Source organism: Pseudophryne corroboree, chromosome 11, assembly GCF_028390025.1.
Source record: "Pseudophryne corroboree isolate aPseCor3 chromosome 11, aPseCor3.hap2, whole genome shotgun sequence".
In the NCBI taxonomy this organism is placed as follows: Eukaryota; Metazoa; Chordata; class Amphibia; order Anura; family Myobatrachidae; genus Pseudophryne; species Pseudophryne corroboree.
The window spans coordinates 24,698,919-24,725,081 of NC_086454.1; the positions used below are offsets into that span (position 1 = coordinate 24,698,919).

Sequence of the window (26,163 nt, forward strand, 5' to 3'; positions counted from 1 at the left end):
GAGACAGGATAGACCTTCTGCAATTATTCTAAAGATAATTATCTAAAAAAAAAATTAAACCAATTTTTTTTAACCTGATTTTGGCTTTAAAAAATGCTGCTTTAAATCTAATGGCTACATTGCCGAAATCTATCTGCTGCCCGCAATCCACGATCTCCACAGCTTCAACCCAGAATCCTTTTAACAGACTTTACTAGTTTGGCTTTCCATTTACAAAGTTCTCATGAAACCTGAAGAATATGTTTTTGTTCCAGAACCTCCTTGGTCGACACATAATGATATTTTGCACAGACTGTCTCATAATCAGGATAGGTCCAAACTTCAACCAAGTGTCTAATGCCTCACAAAGTATCTGTAGTTTATCCATTATCCTCAGACATTATTCTATTCTCACCATAGCGTCTTTCAGCTTCTCCCATTTTGGGGTGATGAAATACCACATTCCAGCTCCCGCCCCGGGCAGTGTTACCCCTCGGATGAGGAGGATGACAAGGACCACATATGGAAATGTAGCTGTAAAATAGACAACCTAGACAATAAAATAAAATAAGGTTAATTCAGTTTGAAAAGCATGACAAGGGAGAGAGAGAAAGAGTAGTGGAAACAACAGCACTGAGGCCACCATGACAGGGGACAGACTGGACAGATCCGGAGAGATTACACAGATCCTAGAGAGACAAGACAGTGGCATGCTCCCTCCAAGTGTATCACACGGCTCTAACGGACAATATAGATCACCCAGGAAGGTCAAAGTTTTCTGAATGTGAAATTAAAATTAATATTTTAATATAGTCAGTATTGTACTCATTGTATTATGTGCATTGTCTTTGGTCATTTTGGTTGGATTTATTTGATACTTTTTGTGGTCTAAATTTCAGACTTGTTCATCCGTTTCTCATGAGCAACCCACCAGTTTCCACATTGCTGCATTACAGGAAAGATAAGTGACCCCATTGGATTGCTGAAAGAACCTATTTATCAAAGTGTATACACAATATAGTAACAGAAATATGTTCTGGCCATTGCAGAGTGGACCAGGTCTGATTGTTCTGTATTATAACATGTCATGAATTCAGAAACAATTGCATTTTTATTAATTGTTTCCTTCTGTCTGTATTCTTCAAGTCTCATCTACTGAACCAAAACTACACTTACTACAGTAGTGACCAATGACCTGCTCACAGCTAAATCTAAGGCCCTCTTTGTCATTCTACTCCATCTTGGACTCGTTGGTGCTTTCAACACAGTTAACCACATCCTTCTCCTCAAAACCCTTCACTCTAGGCCTTCACAACACTCCTACCTTTCTCCACTCTCTCCACACCTACCACTTCCTCCCTTCCACTTCCTCTTTCTGTTGGGGTTCCACAAGGCTCAGTTTTGAGTCTCCTCCTATCCTCACACTGCACATTTTCTCTTGGTGAGCACATATGCTCCTCTGGCCTCCAATACTACCTCTAATCTGACAACACACAAATCTGCCTGTCCTTTCCTGACATCTCTCCTGCTTTTCTATCCAAGATTTTCAATTGCCTCTCTGTCATCTCAAGGTGGATGTAGGGGCACAACCTCAAACTTAATATGGGCAAATAAATCTCATCATCTCTTCCCTCCCTGGGGTTCGCAACCCCTCCCATAGGATTCCTCACAGTTGTAAGTCTCACTCTCTCCTGTTACCCAACCCTGTCACCATTGATAATCTGTCAACTTCATGCCCCAGATACAGTACCTGTCCCTATCCTGACACATCTTCCTTCACAACATTGCCAAAATATGCCTCTTCCTGACACAGGATGATGCCAAAACCCTGATCTACTTCCTCATCATATCCCACCAAGGTTACTGCAACCTCCTGCTACTGGCTGACCCCACTACTGGCTAAGTTACCTGGAACCCATCCTGTGTACTGCTGCAAGATTGCTTTCTCTCTCACTTCTCCACCACTCTGTAAATTCTGACACTGGCTCCCCATCTCTGCCAGGATTCAATTCTGGCTCCTGAACCTTATTTTCAAAGCCTGCTCTAGCTTCTCACCCTTCCTCAAACATATCTGACTTTGTCTCAAGATACAGCTATTCTTGCTTTCTCTGATCTCTCCTACACCTCTCCTCCCAAAGTAACCCCCTTCACACCCAAGACTTCTCCTGTACTGCTGCCCACATGTGTAACTTCCTACCCACCTGCCAAGGTTCTCTCACAACCATCACTACTTCAAGTGGTTCCTCAAACCCACCTCTTCACCAGTGTATACCTTCCCTCCACTATATACAGTACATCTCCTACCACTTGTCCCATCTGATCCTGTCCCACCAACTCTTCCTGTCTCCCACTGCATCCGCCCTCTAGACTCTAAGGGGCAGATTTAACGACATGTTTATATTAACATTTAATTTAATTAATTTAGCATTCTTGATATTACTTGTTCCCGAGTGATAAATGATGCTCCAGCCAATCAGCTCTCTTGTCATTTTTCAAAAACATGGCAGTTAGGAGCTGACTGGTTGGAGAACCATTTACAATTCATAATGAGTGATAACAACAAGATTATCACTCATTGTTAAATCTGCCCCTATGTTCTCATGAGCAGGGCCCTCTGAACCTTATGTCTCATGTCTTCCCTAGCATCTACCCATTTGCACACTTTCCATTCTCTGTATTATCTTTGTACTGTGTGATTGTTATGTGATTTGTCTGATTTGCACATGGTATGTATTGAAAGATTATATCTGTCCTCGATGTGCAATTGTTCTCATATGACTTGTGTCTCTTTGGTTTTATTTGGGTTTTTCTGCTTTATTTGTTTACTTGCCAGTCTGGCGCTGCAGAACGTATAGAGCCTTATTGATGATGATGATGATGATGATGATGATGATGATGATGATGATAATAAATGTACAAATGTAAAATGGAAAATAGTAATTATCTGACCGTCACGCGTTATATCAGATCTAATCGAGGATCAAACAAATAGTATGTCCCGGGAATGAAAGAAATGTTGAAATTAGAGAATGAAGCATCTACAGGTAGAGCCACACTTATCTTGGGTTCTCTGCTGCACCTAGGTGCATCAAGGTTTATTAGCATAAACCTATCATCTATTGTTCTCAACTGCAATACAATACAGAGAGAACAATACAGCAGGGGATTAAGTCATTACAGCAGGGGATTAAGTCCGACTGCCCTGGCTCATTTAATTCTATTTAAGGGAAAGATGAGCATGGCTCCATCTGTATATTGTAGAAAGCATTTGATGATATGAGTATGTGTACGAGCGGCCTGGCCCTATATAGGCAATATGCTGTAGTACAAGCTCCTAGTACAAGCTCCACGCTGCTGCGTATTTTGTTAACAACTTCCTATATATGTTGAATTTTTAACATTTATTTTTAATAAAATATCTCCCAATACCCGCAACATATTTCTGTTACATCGTCATGACAATGGTTGCGTATCAAAGGGAAGAAGTTGGCCGGAATGTGTGAATATATTGTGTCCGTGGATGGGACACAGAACGTCTGAGCGCTGAATACAGTGGGAGGGGATACCGGCTGTACGTACAATCTGTGTGAGCACCTGGAATAGAATAGACATTACAACAATCACAGAAATTCACAGCAACTATGCGCACAAAGCGGAGTAACACAGGAGGCACAGTGCTACAGCACAGGACATGGAAAGAGACATCAAGAGAAGGAAAACATCTCTAATACCTGGCTAGGAAACATAGATGGATGTGGATCATGACTACTGCCCCCTACTGACCTATCTGTGTAACTGTGCCACTGCGCTGGTGCTGGCTGCATCATACCTTCCAAGCGTGACTCCTGTGATTCCAGAAAACGGATTTTGATGATCAAATTGTCTTTTAACACCGGACAAAAATGCTGCCCTTGTATATCCCATGCAGTATGATTTCTGCACCCTTAGGGGGAGATTCAAATGTTTGAAAAGTCAGTTGGGTGTCTGTTTTTTCCTATCTAATACACAGGAAAAAACAGACACCCAACCGTCTTTTCAAACATTTGAATCCCCCCCTTAGTGTCCACATTAAATCAAAAAGCAGTTATAATGCTAAAAAGAAAAAGGTGGGAGCGCTGAGAGAGAATATCATAAGAATTGTATTTATTAAAACAATGTGCCATAAAATAGCGTGACACAGATAAAAATCGTATTAGAAAAACAAATAATAAATGATTATCTGGAATTAAGACAATAAAGTATCATACTGCTAGATCACGTAACAAGTGGTGTATCACACCGAACAGTCAATGAAATATTACGTGGATACAGAGTAACGCAAGTCTTTATAGTGTTCATGCAAGTTCAAATCGCATATTGAAGGCGTCCGTAGTAAATAATACCACTTGGGTGTTTTAGTTTAGTAAATAAAAAGGGTATGAATCCTCCGGGATCCGGTCTCTAGGTCAACAGTAACTAGGTCGACACTATCTAGGTCGACCACTATTGGCCGACAGTAACTAGGTCGACGTGTTCTTGGTCGACAGGTCAACATGAGTTTTTCACGTTTTTTTTTTTTAACCTTTTCATACTTAACGATCAACGTGGACTACGATTGGAACGATAATCTGTGCCAAGCGAAGCGAGCCATGCGAGGGGACACGGTGCACTAATTGGGGTTCCCGGTCACTGTACAGAGAAATCTACACAAAACCCCCCATAAAAAACGTATGTCGACTTTTTGACCTGTCGACCTAGACCCTGTTGACCTAAAGACCCCGTTGACCTAGAGACCATGTCGACCTAGTTACTGTCGACCAATAGTGGTCGACCTAGACAATGTCGACCTAGTTACTATCTACCTTCCACACCACACCCCGCATTTTTCTCCGTAAATGGGCTTTTATGGTTAGTTGTAGAGGAAAAGCCGCTCCTGGTCAACAGTTCTTTATCCAGCCGTGCGTCCACGGACTGGAATGCTGATGAGATTCGGCTGCATTAAGCTGGGTGTGCAGCGGCTAGAAGACCTAGGGGGTCCTTCAGACTTGATCGCTCGCTTGCATTTTTTGCATGGCTGCAATAAGGTCCGAACTGCATATGCGTATGCACCGCAAGGTGCAGGTGCATCGCATGGGTACAACGCGGATCGCCGCTCAGCGACGGCTTTCTGTGAAAAATCCGTTTGCACGAGTGATTGCAAGGAGATTGACAGGTAGAGGCCATTTATGGGTGTCAACTGACCGTTTTCCGGGAGTGGTAGGAAAAATGCAGGCGTGTCCAAGCGTTTGCAGGGAGGGTTCCTGACGTCAATTCCGGCTCCAACCAGGCTGAAGTGATCGCATTGGCTGTCAGGATTCCCTCGTTAATGCAGATGGATACCAATTCGTGAGCCGGTATCTTCCTTCTAAAGACACGGCTAGCATCATAGGCCGAGAAATGCATCAAGGATATTGGATATTACAGTCAAAATCAGCTGCTACCCACTGCAATTCTTACACATCCAATGCTGAGACCCCGTCTCTCATCTACAGTGTATCCGGAAAGTATTCACAGCGTGTCAATTTTTCCACATTTTGTTATGTTACAGCGTTATTCCATACTGGAATAAATTCATTTTTCCCCTCAAAATTCTACACACAATACCCCATAATGCAACATGAAAAAAGTTTTTTTGAGATTTTTGCAATTTTATTAAAAATAAAAAACGAAGAAATCACATGTACGTAAGTATTCACAGCCTTTGCCATGAAGCTCAAAATTGAGCTCAGGTGCATCCTGTTTTCAATGATCATCCTTGAGATGTCCCTACAGCTTAATTGGATTCCACCTGTGGTAAATTCAGTTGATTGGACATGATTTGGAAAGGCACACACCTGTCTATAAGGTCCCACACTTGACAGTGCATGTCTGAGCACAAACCAAGCATGAAGTCAAAGGAATTGTCTGTAGACCTCCGAGACAAGATTGTCTCAAGGCACAAATCTGGGGAAGGGTACAGAAAAATATCTGCTGCTTTGAAGGTCCCAATGAGCACAGTGGCCTCCATCATCCGTAAATGGAAGAAGTTAGGAACCACCAGGACTCTTCCTAGAGCTAGCCGGCCGTCTAAACTGAGCGATCAGGGAAGAAGGGCCCTAGTCAGGGAGGTGACAAAGAACCCGACGGTCACTCTGTCAGAGCTACAGCATTCTTCTGTGTAGAGAGGAGAACCCTCCAGAAGGACAACCATCTCTGCAGCAATCCACCAATCAGGCCTGTATGGTAGAGTGGCCAGACGGAAGCCACTCCTTAGTAAAAAGCACATGGCAGCCCACCTGGAGTTTGCCAAAATGCACCTGAAGGACTCTCAGACCATGAGAAACAAAATTCTCTGGTCTGATGAAACAAAGATTGAACTCTTTGGCGTGAATGCCAGGTGTCATGGTTGGAGATAACCAGGCACCGCTCATCACCAGGCCAATACCATCCCTACAGTGAAGTATGGTGGTGGCAGCATCATGCTGTGGGGATGTTTTTCAGCGGCAGGAACTGGGAGACTAGTCAGGAAAGAAGGAAAGATGAATGCAGCAATGTACAGAGACATCCTGGATGAAAACCTGCTCCAGAGTGCTCTTGACCTCAGACTGGGGCGACGGTTCATCTTTCAGCAGGACAACGACCATAAGCCCACAGCCAAGACATCAAGTGGCTTCAGGACAACTCTGTGAATGTCCTTGAGTGGCCCAGCCAGAGCCCAGACTTGAATCTGATTGAACATCTCTGGAGAGATCTGAAAATGGCTGTGCACCAACGCTTCCCATCCAACCTGATGGAGCTTGAGAGGTGCTGCAAAGAGGAATGGGCGAAACTGCCCAAAGATAGGTGTGCCAAGCTTGTGGCATAATATTCAAAAAAACTCGAGGCTGTAATTGCTGCCAAAGGTGCATCAACAAAGCATTGAGCAAAGGCTGTGAATACTTATGTACACTTATGTACATGTGATTTCTTAGTTTTTTATTTTTAATAAATTTGCAAACATCTCAAAAACACTTTTTTCACATGGTCATTATGGGGTATCGTGTGTAGAATTTTGAGGGAAAAAAATAATTTATTCCAGTTTGGAATAAGGCTGTAGCATAACAAAATGTGGAAAAAGTGAAGCGCTGTGAATACTTTCCGGATGCACTGGTATATAGGGCTTTTCAACATAACATAACACTCCATTGATGTTCACCTCCCACTGCATGCTCGATCCAGTGTGGCTCACATATTGGTATCCATCTGCATTAACGAGGGAATCCGGACAGTGGTTGCCGCCAGCTACACGTTACACCGCACTCTAGCCGCTGCAGACCCGGCTTAGTACAGCCGAATCTCATCAGCGTTCCAGTCCGTGGATGCACGGCTGGATAAAGAACTGTTAACCGGAGCGTTTTTTCCTCTACAACTAACTATGGGCCTAATTCAGACCTGATCGTAGCAGCAAATTTGTTAACTAATGGGCAAAATCATGGGCCTAAGGGGGTCATTCCGAGTTGATTGCTAGCTGCCGTTGGTTGCTGCGTGGCAATCAGTTAAAAAAACGGCAAAACTGCGCATGCGCATGCACCGCAATGCGCACGCGTGGCAAACGGGTACAAAGGGCATCGTGGTTTTGCACAGGTTCTAGCGACGCTTTCAGTCACACAGCCGATCGCAAGGAGATTGACAGGAAGAGGGCGTTTATGGGTGTCAACTGACCGTTTTCTGGGAGTGTTTGGAAAAACGCAGGCGTGGCCGGGCGTTTGCTGGGCGGGTGTCTGACGTCATTACCGTGTCATTCGTCGCAGCAATCATCGCACAGGATAAGTAACTACAGGGCTGGTCTTGTTTTGCACAAAATGTGTTTGCAGGCGCTCGGCTGCACAGGCGTTCGCACTCCTGCAAAGCGAAAATACACCCCCCCGTGGGCGGCGACTATGCATTTGCACGGCTGCTAAAAGTACCTAGCGAGCGATCAACTCGGAATGAGGGCCTTATTTAGACCAGATTGTAGCCCTGCAAAATTTTGCAGGGCTACGATTAGGCACACAGACTAGTCCGCCCCGCATGTCTGGCCCGACCCCCCCGCAGAAGTACAAAAGCATCGCACAGCGGCGATGCTTTTGTACTTCAGGAGTAGCTCCTGGCCAGCGCAGCTCCTGCGTGCTGGCTGGGAGCTACTCGTCGCTGCCCGGGTCGCAGCGGCTGCGTGTGATGTCACGCAGCTGCCGCGGCCCGGCACGGTCCGGCTACGCCTGCATTGGGGGGACCATGCCCCCTAAACGCCGCTGTTCCGCCCCCATCCGCCCAGCGAACGCCTCAGCCTGTCAATCAGGCAGAGGCAATCGCTAGGCTACGACAGCCCTTCATACCCTTTTTATTTACTAAACTAAAACACCCAAGTGGTATTATTTACTACGGACGCCTTCAATATGCGATTTGAACTTGCATGAACACTATAAAGACTTGCGTTACTCTGTATCCACGTAATAGTTCATTGACTGTTCAGTGTGATACACCACTTGTTACGTGATCTAGCAGTATGATACTTTATTGTCTTAATTCCAGATAATCATTTATTATTTGTTTTTCTAGTACGATTTTTATCTGTGTCACGCTATTTTATGTCACACTGTTTTAATAAATACAATTCTTATGTTATTCTCTCTCAGCGCTCCCACCTTTTTCTTTTTATCTTTAAACTGTCTTTTGGGGTTACCCCGCCCTATTTTGGTGAGCAGCTCCTAGAGTATATTTGGTTGATTGATTTTTTTGAAGCGCCAGTTTCTATGCATTCAGTTATAATGCTACCTGCATGGCTAATGTTACACTATATCTGGAATCAGGACCAGGGGGCGTGACTACCTCATGGGTGGAGCTGTGACCACATCATGGGTAGGCATGGACATACTATGGCGTGGGGGGGGTGGAAATGTCCTTTGAGGGCGTGCTTGGTGTCTTTGAAGACCTAAGTTGCCCTTAACCCCCTTCTTATTCCCAGAACACTTTTACACTGCTGCAGTAAGAGGGACCAGCCTACCGGCATTCCCAGCTGTTGGATCATTTGGGAGTGTCCTGCCTCTGTAGGGAAAGACCGCAATTACAGCCTATCCTTCCCCTTCTAGAGGTTAGTGGCCCTGTACTGGAAAGCGCTGGGGCTCTTCTTGACCTTGATCAGTCCGCTGAGCTATGGGAGCTGCTGTAAGTTACAATGGCCCTCATTCCGAGTTCGCTCGCAAGCTGCTTTTAGCAGCAATGCACACGCTAAGCCGCCGCCTACTGGGAGTGAATCTTAGCTTAGCAAAATTGCGAATGAAAGATTCGCAATATTGCGAAAAGACTTCTCTGTGCAGTTTCTGAGTAGCTCGAGACTTACTCTTCCAGTGCGATCAGTTCAGTGCTTGTCGTTCCTGGTTTGACGTCACAAACACACCCAGCGTTCGCCCAGACACTCCTCCATTTCTCCAGCCACTCCCGCGTTTTTCCCAGAAACGGTAGCGTTTTTTCACACACTCCCATAAAACGGCCAGTTTCCGCCCAGAAACACCCACTTCCTGTCAATCACACTCCGATCTCCAGAACGAAGAAAAAACCTTGTAATGCCGTGAGTAAAATACCAAACTTCATAGCAAATTTAATTGGCGCAGTCGCAGTGCGAACATTGTGCATGTGCAAATAGCTGAAAATCGCTGCGATGCAAAGAAAATTACCGAGCGAACAACTCGGAGTGACCACCCATATTGGAACCCTTTGAATATGCCCAGGTGGCATGCTCTGCACACTTACCTTTTATCTGACATGCGCAGGACAATTCACTCACAATGCCACCTGGTGGCAGAAAATAGTATTACGGGGAATTCTAATAGTACGCTTTGAGAAACACATTACGTGAGGTGGTGCCAAGTGTTTTCATAAAATTGGCGAAACATGAGAAATTATCTAAAAATTACCCTGCCAATGTTAGAAGACAATTTGATGTGTGATACATTTTAAGTTAATTGTATCCAGATGACTATCTATATGTATAAGGTGAAAAAAGGGCATTTCACTAAAATTAAAGGGTGTCTACATTTAGAATTTTTTTTACGTATTTAACACCCCAAGCGAAACATTTTTCAAATTCATTTTTTTTCATAAACACTTGCAAATCAGAAGATTGCCAAATCTTTCAACTTGTTTATCCACAGTATCCATGGGGAATATTCCAGTAAACTTCCTTTTAATGCCAGATTAACAGCAGGGCCCCGGGCCTCCATATAAAAATAAGCCAATCATCATCATGATAATGACCAGCTGGCCATAAGATTGGCCCTAATTCATATGTTTTAAAATAAACTTTCGACACAAAATGAATCCATTTTCTACGTTTTTAGGGAGATATTGTGGCTGATAGTTTTATGGGGTGTTCACGCCTACATGACATTTGGCTACGCCCACTGGGATCCGGTCTGAAAATCGACAGTGTCTAGGGCGACAATGTTTAGGTCGACCACTATAGGTCGGCAGTCACTAGGGCGACAGGGACAGAAGGTCGACAGGGTCAGAAGGTCGACATGTTCTAGGTCAACAGGTCAAAAGGTCGACATGAGTTTTGAAAAAAAAATTTTTACTTTTTCACACTTAATGATCCACATGGACTACTATTGGAACGGTAATCTGGCGAGCGCAGCAAGCCATGCGAGGAGACACGGTGCACTAATTGGGGATCCCGGTCACTCTACGAAGAAAACGACACTAACAAAACATAAAAACCTCATGTCGACCTTTTGACCTGTTGACCTAGAACATGTCGACCTTCTGACCCTGTTGACCTAGTGACTGTCGACCTATAGTGGTCGACCTAAATATTGTCGACCTAGACACTGTTGATCTAATGATCCACACCCACGCCCACTATAGGCCCATGTGGCCCCTAATATGGGCACTGCTTCCTTCTCCTTACTCTGTTGGGATTGGCTGCTGCAGCTTGGCAGACATCACAAGGTTTGGTAAGAAACAACTTATCTGGAACAGTGGGCAGTTTGGAGCACAGATGCCAATGAATGTAAAAATGTTTTGGCTGGGATGAAAAACACGATCTTAACACTTTATTGAGGACGGTCATCTTGGAAGGTACGGTACATTGATAGATCCATGTGTGAAAAATCTGAGGAACGTCTACCATACATATTTATGGGTAGTGTATTCAGTAGATGGATTACTCACTGGGTAGAACTGCACAGCCTGAGACTATGTCCGAATATAAGACTAGAGATATACTGTAAATATATAACCGAGTAAAGTAAAATTGGTTCCCATCTACCTCGAGATGTTATCAATGTACAAAGCTCATAAAAACCCCATATGATCATAATGTGTTGAATGTGTAAGAGAATTGGTTTGGGCTCTGTGGAGAGATACAAGGACCACCTTCCTTTCAGACTAACCATGCTCTGTAGAGAACATTCCAGTAACTAATAAGACCATCACTCCATAGCAGCCATGGAAGAACCTGAAAAATGTGCAAAGTTAAATCTCTGCAGAGTAAGACACCAAAAATACGTTATCCCTGGACACGTCACTCCAACATTCACAGGAAATACAGCAACACACTCATCACCCTGTATGGTTGTACACAAGTATAGCATACCATGATGGTCCCCATGGCCCTACCATGAAACCAGCTTCCTTCCTCCACAGAAGACTGTTCAGTTTGCTGGGTTCCATGCCATTCCAGGCTGTCATCACTTTACGTATCAATGTCCCAATGTGGTAATGGTTGACCATGGAAGTATCAATATTGGTGACTTGAGTCGTCGTGATGGGTTTAATTAATTGTGGAAGACAGTTATGTGTGCCCCAGACTTTCTGTTCTTAATGTGAACGTCATCTAAAACTAATAATGCATGCTATTTACTAATGGAAAATATAAGGATGTATAATACATTTAATTGGGCAGAAATGCACCCACTTGTCATCCTCCCTCCTTACTTTTTGCCTTTGGAACTCGAAACCCTTTATGCGGTCATTTGGGGATGGTAGCATGGATGCCAGTAAGAGAAGATAGCACTCCAATGTCCTGCTGTTACCCTGTGAGTCACATTTGTACCTTTCTAAAGTTTTTCTTACAATTATTAATTTGTTTTTTCATTTATAAATGGCATTTGGTTGCCGCCAGAGGTGTGCCATTGAATAAGGCTGTGTAAGAATGATGTCCCCCTGCAGCGGTAAAAGTACCATACAGCCACCTGCTAGTTCCGGGAGCAAGCTAAACATTACATAGTATGGGGCGGGCATACATCTGCAAACCAGGGTTTTGCTTTACACAGAACGTCCACCAAATGCCTCCCCCTTACCTGTGCACACTCCTGACCCTTCGTAAATGAAGCTATACCCACCCCAGACAAAATCCAGGTGCACCCATTCATACTGAGGAGCACAGTGGGTGCTGTGCTGCATTTGTGCTGTGGAGCTGTCATTTTAGGAACAAACCCATTGTGCAGAGTTGCACTGAACTGTTGATTCTTAGATAGCCTTTTATGGTGGAATCCTCATTACATACAACTACCTCTGTCTTTTTCAGTTTACCCAACTTACGGGATACACTAAATTCCCATGAATGCCAATGTTACTGTATATTAAATATGAATTAAAGGAAAATGTGTAGAAATCTCCAGCAATTCAACTATGACACTCATCTTCCTCGGTCAACTAATGAACATTAGGGGGAGATGCATCAACCCTCTAAAGAGGACAGGTGGATGAGTTTCCCACCCAATCAGCTTATAGCTGTCATTTTATGGATTGTACTAGATAAGTGACAGCTAGAAGCTGTTTGGTTTCTAGAGGCAACGTCTCCACTTGTCCAGTTTAGAAGGTTTGGTACAGTACATCTCCTCATTAGGCTAAAGAAAGCCAATCAGCTGTCGAAATAAAAGTTACAGAGTGACTGAATTATTTAATATAATGGAAAAACAATCACAATTCATTTATTTCTTAACCACAATGTAAAATGGCTGGAAAGGCTGAATGGCGACCACACGCCGCAGTACAAGTCCTCCTCCTACCTTTCCTGATGTCTTGATCCCTTTGGCGAGAGATGCGTAGACAATGACCCAGGCCAGGAATAAACACAGAACAAGAGGCCATCGGATCTCCCCGGGATATTCAATGCCAGCGGAAATCTTCAGCATATTGTACCTGAGATGACGGGTCAGATAAAAGCTAAATAAGTGTCTCAGCCGCAACCTTCCATATTCTTTCTGTTACCTGTTACTCTGTCTAGGGCTCCCACTAGTCTTTGCTGAGACATTGTTGCAGTTTCTTTAATGGCATTTTATTGGAACATATACTGTTATTATAGCATGGTAGTGACGTCACGGACAATTACTGCAGGATACATGTGATCATTATATAATTTCTCTCATGTCCAATTTATAGTATTTGTATTAGACGTGTGCAGAGGTCGGGATGATCCCCCCTAAAGGAAGACAGATTATTCACCTGCAGATACAATGGGGGTCATTCCGATCGTAAACTCAGACATTCGGGGGGACGCCCAGCACAGGGCTAGTCTGCCCCGCATGTCAGTGCGCCCCCCCCCCCCCCCCGCACAAATACAAAAGCATCGCACAGAGGCGTTGCCTTTGTATCTGTGGAGTAACTCCCGGCCAGCGCAGCTGCTGCGCCACACCCCCCCAACGGTCCGGCCACGCCTGCATTGGCCGGACCGCACCTGCTAAACGGCGGCTTAACGCCGCCATTCAGCCCCATCCCGCCCAGTGACCGCCTCTGTCTCACACGCAGTTCCGACCCGATCGCTGCGCTGCGACAAACTGCAGCGAGCGATCGGGTCAGAATGACCCACCAAATGTAATCATTTTAATAAGTTAAAGAAGGACTTATGGGCCTAATTCAGCATGAGTTGTAGTTTTGCAAAAACTCGCAAAACTACAACTTCTTCCAGTTCCGCTATCATGTGGGGGGTCGCCCAGCACAGGGCAAGGCCAGCCCGCATGCCGGGTCCTTCTCTTCCGCTAAAATGCGAGCCCTTCGCTAAACAGCAAAGTATGCGCATCTTTAGGCTAGCCCCCTGCCCCCGCAGCCTAGCTGCAAAGGCAGCCACCGGGCCGTCATGTTTTAGGTCACGGCGGCTGCATGTGACGTCACGCAGCCACCACGGCCCGCCCCACAAACGGTCTGGACATGTCTCCATTGTCTGAACAACGCCCCCCCCCCAATGCTGCGTCCACGCCCAAAAAATGCTGCAACGCCACCCCGTCACCACCCGCCTTCAGCACTTAGATTGTGATCACAAGAGATCGCAGTCTAAGTCCTCACGCATGTGCGCAGCAGTATGCATGTATGAGCAGAAGTGCAGAAACCGCTGATTACTAATTTCCGCACTTCAGAGATACAAGCTGAATCAGGGCCAATGTTTGCAAAATTACTCAATTAGGGTCGAAAACTGCCATCTGTCGAACAGACGTCAGTTTTCGACTTTTTAAGGTCGAATCTTGATTCAACCTATTCAATCCCTGCAGCTTTTATTTGACTTCTTGAATAGGACGTGAATCGGCGGTATAGCTGCCGATTCACGTACTTTTGAGTGAAACGGGGCCAAATTCGACAGGATTTGGCCCCGTTTCCGACCATCTCAGTCCGACATGAAAAAATGTCGGACTGGGATGTGGGACCCAGAGGAGGAGGAGGGGGGGGGAGCCGCAGGGAGATGGGGGACAGCCGTGGGCAGACGGAGAAGATCAGCGCTACAGTAGCACTGCAGCAGGATGTCACACAGCCGCGCCACTCACGGCAGCGTCCACCCGGCTCCAGCAAGTGAGGTCACGCTTGCTGGAGCCAGGTGGACAGACACTGCCATGAGGTCTGGTGGCTGTGTTACATCCTCCTGCAGCGCTACTGTAGCGCTGCTCTCCTCCGTCTGCCCGCGGCTGTCCCCGCTGGTCTCCCCCTCTCCTCCCTCTCCAGTCCCTCATCTCAATTTGACTTTTTTAAAGTCGAATTGAGATGGGATTGAATAGGGGTTGTCAAATCCATTCCGACAAATACATGTCGGAATGGATCCGACCCTAATTGAATATACCCCTAAATCTAAATTTAGGTGGGGGGAGGGGTGGGGGTGACATTTCCTTGCAAACCAATTATGATTTTAATAAAGTTACTTTCTCATTAAAACGTAACATCATATTTATAGTTAGAACTGATTGTAAATACTTTTGCTGTAACAGAATAGTAATGTTAATGCTTACGATTGGGTGAGTAGCGACACTGGGGTATATTTACGAAGCCTTGGAAAGAGATAAAGTAGATAGAGATAAAGTACTAGCCAATCAGCTCCTAACTGCCATACCACAGGCTGTGTTTGTAACATGGCAGTTAGGAGCTGATTGGTTGGTAGTTTATCTCTCGCCACTTTATCACCCTCCCAGGCTTAGTAAATAGATCCCACTGTCCGTTACATGAAGAACGCTGGGAATGTGGCTACAGCTCTGTTACTGTAAGGAATACACGCAGGTTATAAGGACATGAGATGCCACCTTTCAGTCATTTCTTACTTGAAGTATTCCTCGCTGCCGCTGACAAAGGTCTTGTTGGCGTGGCTGGTGTAATTCACCATCGTCAAGTTCGGATAGGCGCTCATACAGAACGTACTGTTCTTGATTTGTATTTTTGGTTGGTCTCCGATAATACAGGAGTCTGTGAAAGGTAAATATAATGTGAGACAGAGACTGATGAACCCTCAATACATAACATCTCCCAGCATTCATACAGCGATTATTCATCCACAGAACCCCCCACTATTCGCCACGGAACACCTGGTTCCTGCTATGTACCTGGAGTTTGCCAATATTTCCAGCCGCTGCCCCGAAACCTCATGACCAGGGTTTTGTTTGGCCTGGTGCTATCTCTGGCAGCTACTTCATCAGCAGATACACAATTTGTCTTCAGAAGTCCATAATATCAGTTCTGCTGGATGTGCCGGTAATTCTGCAGTCTCAAGTTTGCAAGTACCTCATTGCTTCACAAGCTCTGGCCCACAGATTTCCACAATCTCCAAAATTTTCCACCCACAGGAAGATGTGGCCTCCCAACCCGTGGCCTGCTTATGCCTAATTCCACTGTTTATCCATTCTTCCGGGGTCACAAAAACTATTGCTATCCTTTTTCTGTCTCCAGTACTGGATATCGCTGTGTCCAATAGAGATAGAGGTACTGTCAGGACTTGGAGTTCTGGTTTCTGCAGGATTTAGATATTTGTTATTGCAGTACCTCCTTCCAGCAGAGAAGGAGCTGCTTCCTGGACTTTTGCCATGAAGCTTAAAATTGAGCTCAGGTGCATCCTGCTTCCACTGATCATCCTTGAGATGTTCCTACAGCTGAATTGGAGTCCACCTGTGGTAAATTCAGTTGATTGGACATGATTTGGAAAGGCACACACCTGTCTATATAAGGTCCCACACTTGACAGTGCATGTCTGAGCACAAACCAAGCATGAAGTCAAAGGAATTGTCTGTAGACCTCCGAGACAGGATTGTCTTGAGGCACAAATCTTGGGAAGGGTACAGAAAAATATCTGCTGCTTTGAAGGTACCAATGAGTACAGTGGCCTCCATCATCCGTAAATGGAAGAAGTTCGGAACCACCAGGACTCTTCACCAGGAAAGATGAATGCAGCAATGTACAGAGACATCCTGGATGAAAACCTGCTCCAGAGCGCTCTTGACCTCAGACTGGGACGAGGTTCATCTTTCAGCAGGACAACGACCCTAAGCACACAGCCAAGATTCCACCAGCATCAGAGGAGACTTGTCGGGGCCTGGTGGTTTTATCATATATTTGCAAATGTATGTAATTAAGACCTCTGGATTTCTATTATATAAATATATCTATCTATCTATCTATATATATATATATATATATATATATATATATATACGCAGTAGTACAGAAGGGCGGCACTCGGAGACTTCATAAAGTGCAATAGATTTAATGTCAAAAGTATCTTCGTTTCGTGGTCACAGCCCCGTCGTCAGGCTGGGACACCGAAATGTAGATACTTTTGACATTAAATCTACTGCACTTTATCAAGTCCCGGAGTGCCGCCCTTCTGTACTACTATTTCAGTGGGCTGCAACCAATCTCGAAGGGCATCGGTAGCAAGATTATACAGCAGGAAGGGACTGCTCGAGTGCCGGGTCTATTTGCATTTATATATATATATATATATATATATATATATATTCTTTCATGTCTTGGTTCAGCTTGGTGTGCTGGGCGACACCGGGCGGTTAATCCCCAATGTATATATAGTTTAGGCTACCCCCTCCCTTTTACGCACCTAAATTGTATTTTCTAATTGATATGATCAACTTACATTTTGTTTTACTTTTGCTAATGCAGCAGCCTTGTAGTTGATGGGTCTTGTTTCTTTCCCCAGCAACTATCACGCCTCCCCTGTCTATTGGCCTTTATGAGTCTTCCCCTCCGTCCAGCCAATGCCAGGTCTTTGTTGACCTCCTTGCTGTGTATACAGGTACCTACAGTAGCTGTAATGCAGCATGTGTCCGCTATCTCCATCCTGTTCCTTGAATTACTGTAAGTCCATATCAGAGGTGTCATTCCCCAGTTTCCAGCATCCCAATGCCGGTACTACTTCAGTCTTCCATTCCCAGTTTGGCTGCCATAAGAAACTCCAATCATGAGGTTCCATGCTGGCCCCCCAATCCAACCTATATTAGTTCTACTCCCTGTAAGACATCTGGTACATTAAAGTATCTGGCACTTTACTCTTCATTTGACTTCTGAGGTGACAGATATACTGGCTGCAGTGCTAGTTAGTAATAATGCTGTATACACAGAGATGGTCTCCGGCTTCCTCCTCCTCCTCCTCCTCCTCCTCCACCTCCTCCACCTCCTCTTCTTCCTCCAGTCACCAGTGGCTTCCTCCTCCTCTACCTCCTCCTCCTTCTTCTCCTCCAGTCACCAGTGATGCAAGTAGAAATATTTTCTTAGTGGTACTGAGTGCCGAAAATGGGCGTGGTCATGTGTTGTGAGGGGCGTGGTCACATGTTGCTAGTGGGAGTGGCTACATGCCACACGACAGCCCCTTTTTGGGGGGGAATCTGGAGGCAAGGCTAAAAATATATAGTAATGCCTCCAGTATAATAGAAATATATAGTGATACCTCCAGTATAATAGAAATATATAGTGATACCTCCAGTATAATAGAAATATATAGTAATGCCCCCAATTTAATAACAATATATAGTAATGCCTCCATTATAACAGGAAAATACAGCCACTGTCGCACTCCCAGTAACCCTGACAAAGGGGGAGGAGCCGTCATGCTGCCAAGCACCATGGTCTTGTTGCTTTGTGGCACATTATAATTGTGGTTATGGCAAAGTGTGTGGCAGGTGGTATTGCGTACCCGCTGCCAAATTCTTAAGGGTACTCCGTACCCGAGCGTACCCGCATACTTGCACCGCTGCCAGTCACTAAAAATCATTTATAGAAATGCAAGAACAAGAACGCAGACTTTCTATTGCCACAGAGTGTAAGCCTGCGAGCAGGGCCCTCTTACCTCTCTTGCGAGTCTCGGTTCATTACTGCTTATTTCCAGTTGTAAAGCGTAATGGAATATGGTGGAGCTATATAAGTAGCTTAATTAATAAATACATATGTCATAATTCCCCTGCTGATAGATATAGGCAGGGCCACATAGAAGGATTAGACCTGCCCCTTAAAACTCAACCTTCGCCCACTTTTGCGCATTTGTGGATGCTGCTGGGTGCGTGTGAGGTAAAAACGGTGGAAATGTCACTTGAAGATTCAACTGGATTCCACGTTTGGACCACGCTCTTCATCAATTTCATCCTTTCCGCTTTTATTCCAATATACCGCTCACTTCAGTCTTTTCTATGTCTGACATTATTCCTGAGAGTGAGGAGACATTTGTGCTCTCTCTTCTGCATGTGCCACTTGTTTTGCGTATTTTAAAAACTTTTATTACATTGGTCGAAATGAACCTTGAAAATCTCTTTCTCGTAAAATCGCTCCTGGAAGGAATAATAAACATCACTGGGACCTCCTGAGAAAACCGCAATCACTGTCCAGCAATAGATCGCTAACGTCGAGGTTGTGTCATAATGTGTATCTGCTCCGCATGGAGGTGTTTGTGCCGTTACTTCCAAGTTTTGGCTTTACGTATTTGGGATGCTTATGGGTTGCAGTCTGTTCCCACAGTGACACATCCAGTTTCCACAGTGACACATCCAGTTTCCACAGTGACACATCCAGTTTCCACAGTGACACATCCAGTTTCCATAGTGACACATCCAGTTTCCACAGTGACGCTTCCAGTTTCCATAGTGACCTATCCAGTTTCCATAATGACTCATCCAGTTTCCATAATGACGCTCCCAGTTTCCATAGTGACCTATCCAGTTTCCATAATGACTCATCCAGTTTCCATAATGACGCATCCAGTTTCCATAGTGACCTATCCAGTTTCCCTAGTGATGCATCCAGTCCCACAGTAGCGCATCCAGTTCCTATAGTGACGTATCCAGTTCCCAAAGAGTCGCATCCAGTTCTCGCAGTGACTCATCTGTTTCCATAGTGACCTATCCAGTTCTAGTAGTGACGCATCCAGTTCCCGCAATCACAAATCCAGATTCTATAGTGACGCATCCGGTTCCCATGGTGATGTATCAAATTTCCATAGTGATGGACCCAGTTCCCATAGTGGCGCATCCAGTTCCATGGGGACACATCCAGTTCCTGTGGTGACACATCCAGTTCCTGTGGTGACACATCCAGTTCCTGTGGTGACACATTCAGTTCCTGTGGTGACACATCCAGTTCCTGTGGTGACGCACATCCAGTTCCCATGGTGACACATCCAGGTCACATGATGACACATCCAGGTCACATGATGACACATCCAGTTCCCATGGTGACACATCAGGCATCTATTTCTTCCCAGGCTTGTCCAGGTGCCATTCATTCAGCGATTTTGGCGGGCTGACTCTCCCCTGCTCTCCTGTTGGTCCAGCGCTGCGTGAATAGCACCTCAGTGCCGGTTATATCGCCTGCTGCCTGTGAGATACCTGCTCTCTATTCTCTGCTATTCTGCCTTGTTCCTGTTGCTGACCCGGATTGTCCTGCCCAGGGCTGTTTCTAGCCAATTTGGCTCCTAAGTTCGAGATTTAAAAATGCGCCCCCCCATGACATAAAAAAAATGTGCCCCCTCCACACACACACCTAGATAAAAAAAAAAACTTGCGCGCGCACCCGGCAAGGGGGCATGGCCTCATCTAAATGGGTGTGCCCTCGTCTGAAAAGACTACCTCACAATCCAGTTTTTGACCCTGCTCCAACAGATCACGACCACCACAGGAAAAAATAATTCTACCATATTAAGCCCCACACAGTAATGCCCCCTGCACCATATTATGCCACACACCGCAATGCCCTTGATACATTAAATCCCCACACTACGGCAGGCAAGAGTCCCCATTTCACACATTACGGCAGGTGTCCCCATTTTACACATTGAGAGAGAGAGAATACTTACAGAGGCGATTACCGCTCTTCGACCCGCCTTACCAGTCGCTCCTCGCGCCGGCCTTTCCCTCTTCCTAACTTGGATCCCCCTCTGTACTCCGCTCAGGGGGGTAGGGGAGTTTCGCGGAGTGACGGGGTTGCGTCGTGACGTAACGACGCAACCGCGTCATTCCGTGAAACTCCGCCCCCTGAGCGGGTTACTCAGGGAGAAATAGGAGACGGAAGCAGGGAGCCACAGTTAGTGCAGCGGCTGGCGCCCAGTGCGGTTGCACTGCTCGCCTGCCCCAAGAAACGGCCCTGGTTCTGCCCTATATTTTATCTCTTGTCGTCCCGAGCTCTGCCTGTTTTTTGTATTCTCTCTCTGCCTCTCGCCTGTCCTGTACCCGTACCGTGGACTGTTTCCCTGACCTTGTCCTTCCCCCCATGTCTGTAACATCTGTTATTCCACCTCAAGCACACCATGGGGGTCCCCAACCTGCGGGGTGTCAGCAGATAATGTCAAACTTACTTGTGGGATGTCTGATGAACACCTGACCCTCATTAGACTCTGCGCTCTTTGGATAAGTTGTACCACAATGAAATGACTGCATCACACTCTCACCACAGCCCTCAGCAAAATGGGGAATAATAACCTTATGTCCAGAGGAGTAATGAGTCTGGCAGAAGCAGGGTCAGACTGGCCCACAGACGTACAGGGGAAACTCCCCATCTATTTATCAAGGGCCCAAACCATGCACTCTCTAATTGTTAGGCAAGCCTCTTTGGTGGCTGGCCACACCCCTAAGCATGGGCCCTAACCATGCATTACCCGGTGGGCCCTTCATGTCCCAATCCGACACTCGGCGAAAGAGGCCCGCCCTCCGTTATTATGGGGATTTATGTTTTATGTGATCCGTTCAGGTTAGGGAAGACACACGCAGACACTATTACCCCTCCCTGACACCCTAGTAGATGGGCCTTACATTACATATTTTTTGAACACTGTAAAATGGAGCTCATCGGCAGCACACAGTTATAGGCAGATTTGCAGTATATGAATAATGCAAAATACAATAAGTACTGCACAGTAAGTTAAAAAAGACTGAAGTAGAACCGTTGTGTGTGTGCGTCTCCAGCGTTAATACTGGCACGCTTTAGTGTGATGAGAGGGTATGGATAGTGGAGTAGAGATCCGCATGAGGAGCAGTTGAGAGAGGAAAGGGAGAGGAGAAAAGAAGGGGGCTGCATAGGCAAATGCAGGGGGGGTTTCCGTTTGCCCAGAAACCCCCTTTCTCTTGGCAAGTGGCTCAAACAATAGCAATGGTATATAGGGGGTCATTCAGAGTTGTTCGCTCGCTAGCAGTTTTTAGAAGCCATGCAAACGCATAGTCGAAGCCCATGGGGGAGGGTATTCTTGCTTTGCAGGAGTGTGAACGCCTGTGCAGCAAGGCGCCTGCAAACACATTTTGTGCATAACAAGACCAGCCCTGTAGTTACTTATCCTGTGCGATGATTGCTTCGACGAGTGACACGGTAATGATGTCAGATACCCGCCCAGCAAACGCCCGGCCACACCTGCGTTTTTCCAAACACTCCCAGAAAACGGTCAGTTGCCACTCAGAAATGCCCTCTTCCTGTCAATCTCCTTGCGTTCGGCTGTGCGATTGGAATCGTCGCTAGAACCAGTGCAAAACCACAAAGGACTTCGTACCCGCACGACGCACATGCGCATTGCGGGGCATACGCATGCGCAGATTAGCCTTTTTTTCACTGATCGCTACGCAGCGAACAACAGCAGCTAGCGATCAACTCGGAATGACCCCCATAACACGGCTGCTAGAGCTGCCGCCACATTATGCAGTGTAAGGGACAGAGCAGAACTGCTGCACATGCCCAGTGGTAGCAACTTCTTCTACCAAGTTTACTGTGTGTGTGGATATGAGTGCTCAATCTCACACACAGTGCTCAATAAGTGCTCAATCAAACTGGACCAGAGAGTAGCTAGCAGGAAGAAGAGACAGGAGACATACCATGGAGGTGGGAGAATGTGTGCTTAGATAGTCCAGTGCTGGTTCTATTATGTTTGTGTATTTATTTATTATGGTATTTTTAACCTTTTCCTAACCACTTAGATTATTTAAATACTGTATGTTTGATACAACCTATACTATATACCATCTAGCGTTAAATATTAATACTATATTCCATACAGTATACAGTGTATAAAAATACCAATGTTTACATTAATGTCCAGAGTTATTACTAGGTTCTTCTGCCGCTCTCCCAGACTTCTGCAGAGTGGGAGATTGTGGACTGCGTTTGAAACCCCCCCCCTGTTGAAATCCTGTTTGCCTCTGGGCTGACCCAAGAGAGAAGAGGAGATCAGTGTAAGGTTGGCAATAAAAGGGCCTCCTGTCTATTACTGAAACAACGTTGCGTTCTGGCAGGTGCCGCCATGTTTGGTAACAAATACTAGAGCTTCCCTGTGGTTTGTGCAAACATAGGTGCGTGATGTGAGAAAACAGCATTTGCACTTTTACATATGATCTTTACTGTGAGGATTATCGCTAAAGAGTTTAATCAGGAGTTCAGTGGGTGTAACAGGGTCATCATTAAATGCAATTCAGTATATAACACAGGTTCTCAAACTCAGTCCTCAGGACCCCAAACAGGGCTTGTGTTCCAGGTCTCCTCACAGAATGACAAGTGAATTAATTATCCCCACTTCTGGATCTTTTCGAATGTGTCAGTGAGTAATGACTACACCTGTGCATCTGCTAGGTGACCTGGAAAACAGGAAGTGTTTGGGGTTCTGAGGACAGAGTCTGAGAACCACTGGTATATAGGTTGCTCCGTATTATGAATGGGAAGGATAAGAGATTGTAGGTGCGGAATCAGTATTTCCCTCAATTAGTAGGTGATATATTACTGCTATTTACAGACAAAACATTAGCTAGACACTCCAAATGTTCAGAGATCTTCTCCAGTGATGGACTGTGAGTTCACTGTCAGTGTAGCACAAGACCAACCAAGGACACAGAAGGTCAGAGAGTCCCACAGGATCTCACAGATAGAGGTGGTAAGTAATACATGAACTTCTAGCCACGCTGAGTTCAGGTAAGTTATGTAAGGGCAAGAGTTAAAGTGAGCCGGAACGGGGCGGAACTGCGTTCCGTCAGTTCCACTTGGAGACGGAACGCAGTTCCACCACCTCCGGCTCACCTAACCAGCTGTGTGCCGCCGCTGCTGGAAGATCCGGGCGCCCACTGAGATTGCGTTACCAGTGGGCGCCCGGCGGCAGCCGGAGGCAGGAGCTCAGTACTGAGCTCCGGCTTCCAGCTCTGTCGCTGTGCGCTATGGGAGAGACGTCATGACGTCTCCCTCATAGTGGTGAGGAGCGGGTGCCGGAAGGACTGCAGCGGCCTGGAAGCGGGAGCGGGGATCAGTGAGTATGGTGATTTTTATTTTATTTTTTTCCCTATGTGTAGTGGCGCTTCTATTGGGGGGCATTACTACTGGGGGCATTACTAACGGGGGCTAAGTGCTGGGGGCAAACTACTGGAGGGGGAGGCATTACTACTGTGGGCATTACTACTGGGGGGCAGGGACGTGCAATCAGGGGAGGCAGGGGAGGCAGTGCCTCGCCTGTACCTAATCATTCAAATTACAAAGAAGATACTTATGACACAGGTTCTGTGTCATTGTGAGGCGGCGGGCGGCAGCGCGCCGGAGTACGGAGGAACGAGGATCCGAGAGGATCCAAGTTCCTCCAATCAGCGGCTCCGGATTTGAAAAGGGCGTCGGACGCGAGCCAATCGCTGCTCGCGGCCCGGCGCCCAATGAGGTGTCGCCGCGGCGGACCAATGGGAGTCTGCCGCGTCGGCTCCGCCTCCTCCCAGCGTCTTATATCAGGCGCTGGGCGGCGGCGGAGCTCAGTCGTGAGACGGAGCGGAGAAGAGCTCCAGAGGACCCCAGGAAGACGCGGGCGGCAGCGGAAGAAGCGGCGCCAGAGGAGGCCGAAGCCAAGCCTGGAAGGAGAAGAGGAAGACGGTGCCGGAAGAGGCGGAAGCGGCGGCCCAGCAGCGGAAGATCGGCGGAGAGTGCTGTGGAGAGAGGGAAGCAAAAGAGCTGACGAAGCTCCCCTACCCAGCCTCTCCCACCGGTCCGGGTAAGAGGCCTTGGGCCTGCACCACGCTCCTATAGGCCCTCCTCCCTAGACCACCAGGTGTTCGGGCACTAGGCCTGTGGGCACATTCAGGCCCTCCCGGCCTGTGGGCATTTAGTCGGGCCCTCCCGGCCCGTGGGCGCTAGAGAGTCGGTGCGTCTGGGTCCGAGGCCACGCGTAGTCGGGGATCCCCTCGACCCGTGGCCCAGACCCGTTCACTGCCATCCGGGGGGTTCGGGCGTTAGGCCCGAGTCGCCCTCTGCCACACGGTGGGTGGGCACTAGGCCCGGGGGGTACGTTCAGGCAATAGGCCTGTGGGAACATTAGAGGGCATTAGGCCCTAGAGTATTTTGGCCACCAGAGGTACATCAAGGTGACCCTGGGTATTAGGCCCAGGTCACCCAACTGGTAAGTTAGGCGGGCACTAGGCTCGTGGGTGAAGTCAGGTCTCCGGCCTGTGTGCAGCTAGGGGGCACTAGGCCCAGGGAATAAGTCCCCCGAGGTATTTAGGTAGTTAGGCCTGAGGCCCGTATAAGGGAAGGTACAGGAGGTGGGTAGGCCGTGCGGTGCCCACCCTCTTCCTCCTGCGGGTAGGGATTTCAAGGGACAGCACTGTGTTATGTTGTATTTCGATGTGTGATGTTACCGTGCAGGGCAAATTGTTGTTATAAAGTTTGTGCATAGTTGTGTTGCACCACTTACACTTAGGCCAGTTTGAGGGCTTGTTATAAAGTTAGTGTAGCGGACGCACACTAGATTAGAGTTAGGCCTTGCACGGCTGTTTTTCTCCTTGCCTCCTTACAGGGACCTGTAACTGGAGAAGATCGGAGTACAAGACGTAAGACGGTGAGTAACAACGGTCTGAGCGTTTTGTCCGTGTGTGTGTTTCTTTCTATCTCCCTTCCTTCAGGGCAACGGTGAGCCTTGCACGGCTGTGCAAGACGGAATTTCCACCTGGTGCGAAAGTGCCGATAGGTGAAATTCGGGCTCTGAGGCGGACGCCGGTGATGACCCCCACCTAGCCCGAAGGAGCGATTTTCTTCAGCCACGTAGGGCGTGCGGTCCACGGTTTGGGGGACGGTATTCAATAGTTTCTCCCTCTTAGGTTTTCTTGTCTCCGGGTCGTCCAGAAGAGTTTCCAGGACTGTCGAGGGTTCCGGCACCTAGAGTGAGAGCGTGCGGCGTCCGGTAAGTGGTACGCCTACACCTGCACGGCAGCAGGCACTATACGTCCCGGCGTTGCCCTCTCACATTTGGCGTAGTCGGCAGGATGTCGAACGCAGAGAACGTCGCTCCTCCGGGAGCGGGGAACGAAGCCCCTCAGGGAGTAGAGAGGAAATTCAATTTTGGACCGGCCCTGACACATACCCCTCGGTTTGATGGTCAGAACATGCCATTGGCAGACTGGAAGAAAAGACTGGAGGGAATCATCCAGCTGTATGGGGTGCCTCCAGAAATGCAGTTACACTTGGCCTTGAATACGCTGGATGGAG

The 26,163-nt window shown here is 46.9% G+C and overlaps 1 protein-coding gene across 1 annotated transcript in view; it reads right to left on the reverse strand.

Annotated features, from left to right (window-relative positions):
• The window catches only part of SLC6A5 (solute carrier family 6 member 5), a 180,187-nt gene that overhangs the window by 78,188 nt on the left and 75,836 nt on the right, over positions 1-26,163 (reverse strand). Inside the window, exons 6-8 of the mRNA XM_063944158.1 lie at positions 15,513-15,654; positions 13,005-13,137; positions 395-529 (exon numbers count right to left, since the gene is read on the reverse strand). Of these exons, the coding sequence (XP_063800228.1) occupies positions 395-529; positions 13,005-13,137; positions 15,513-15,654 (410 nt within the window). The remainder of the gene's footprint in view (positions 1-394; positions 530-13,004; positions 13,138-15,512; positions 15,655-26,163) is intronic.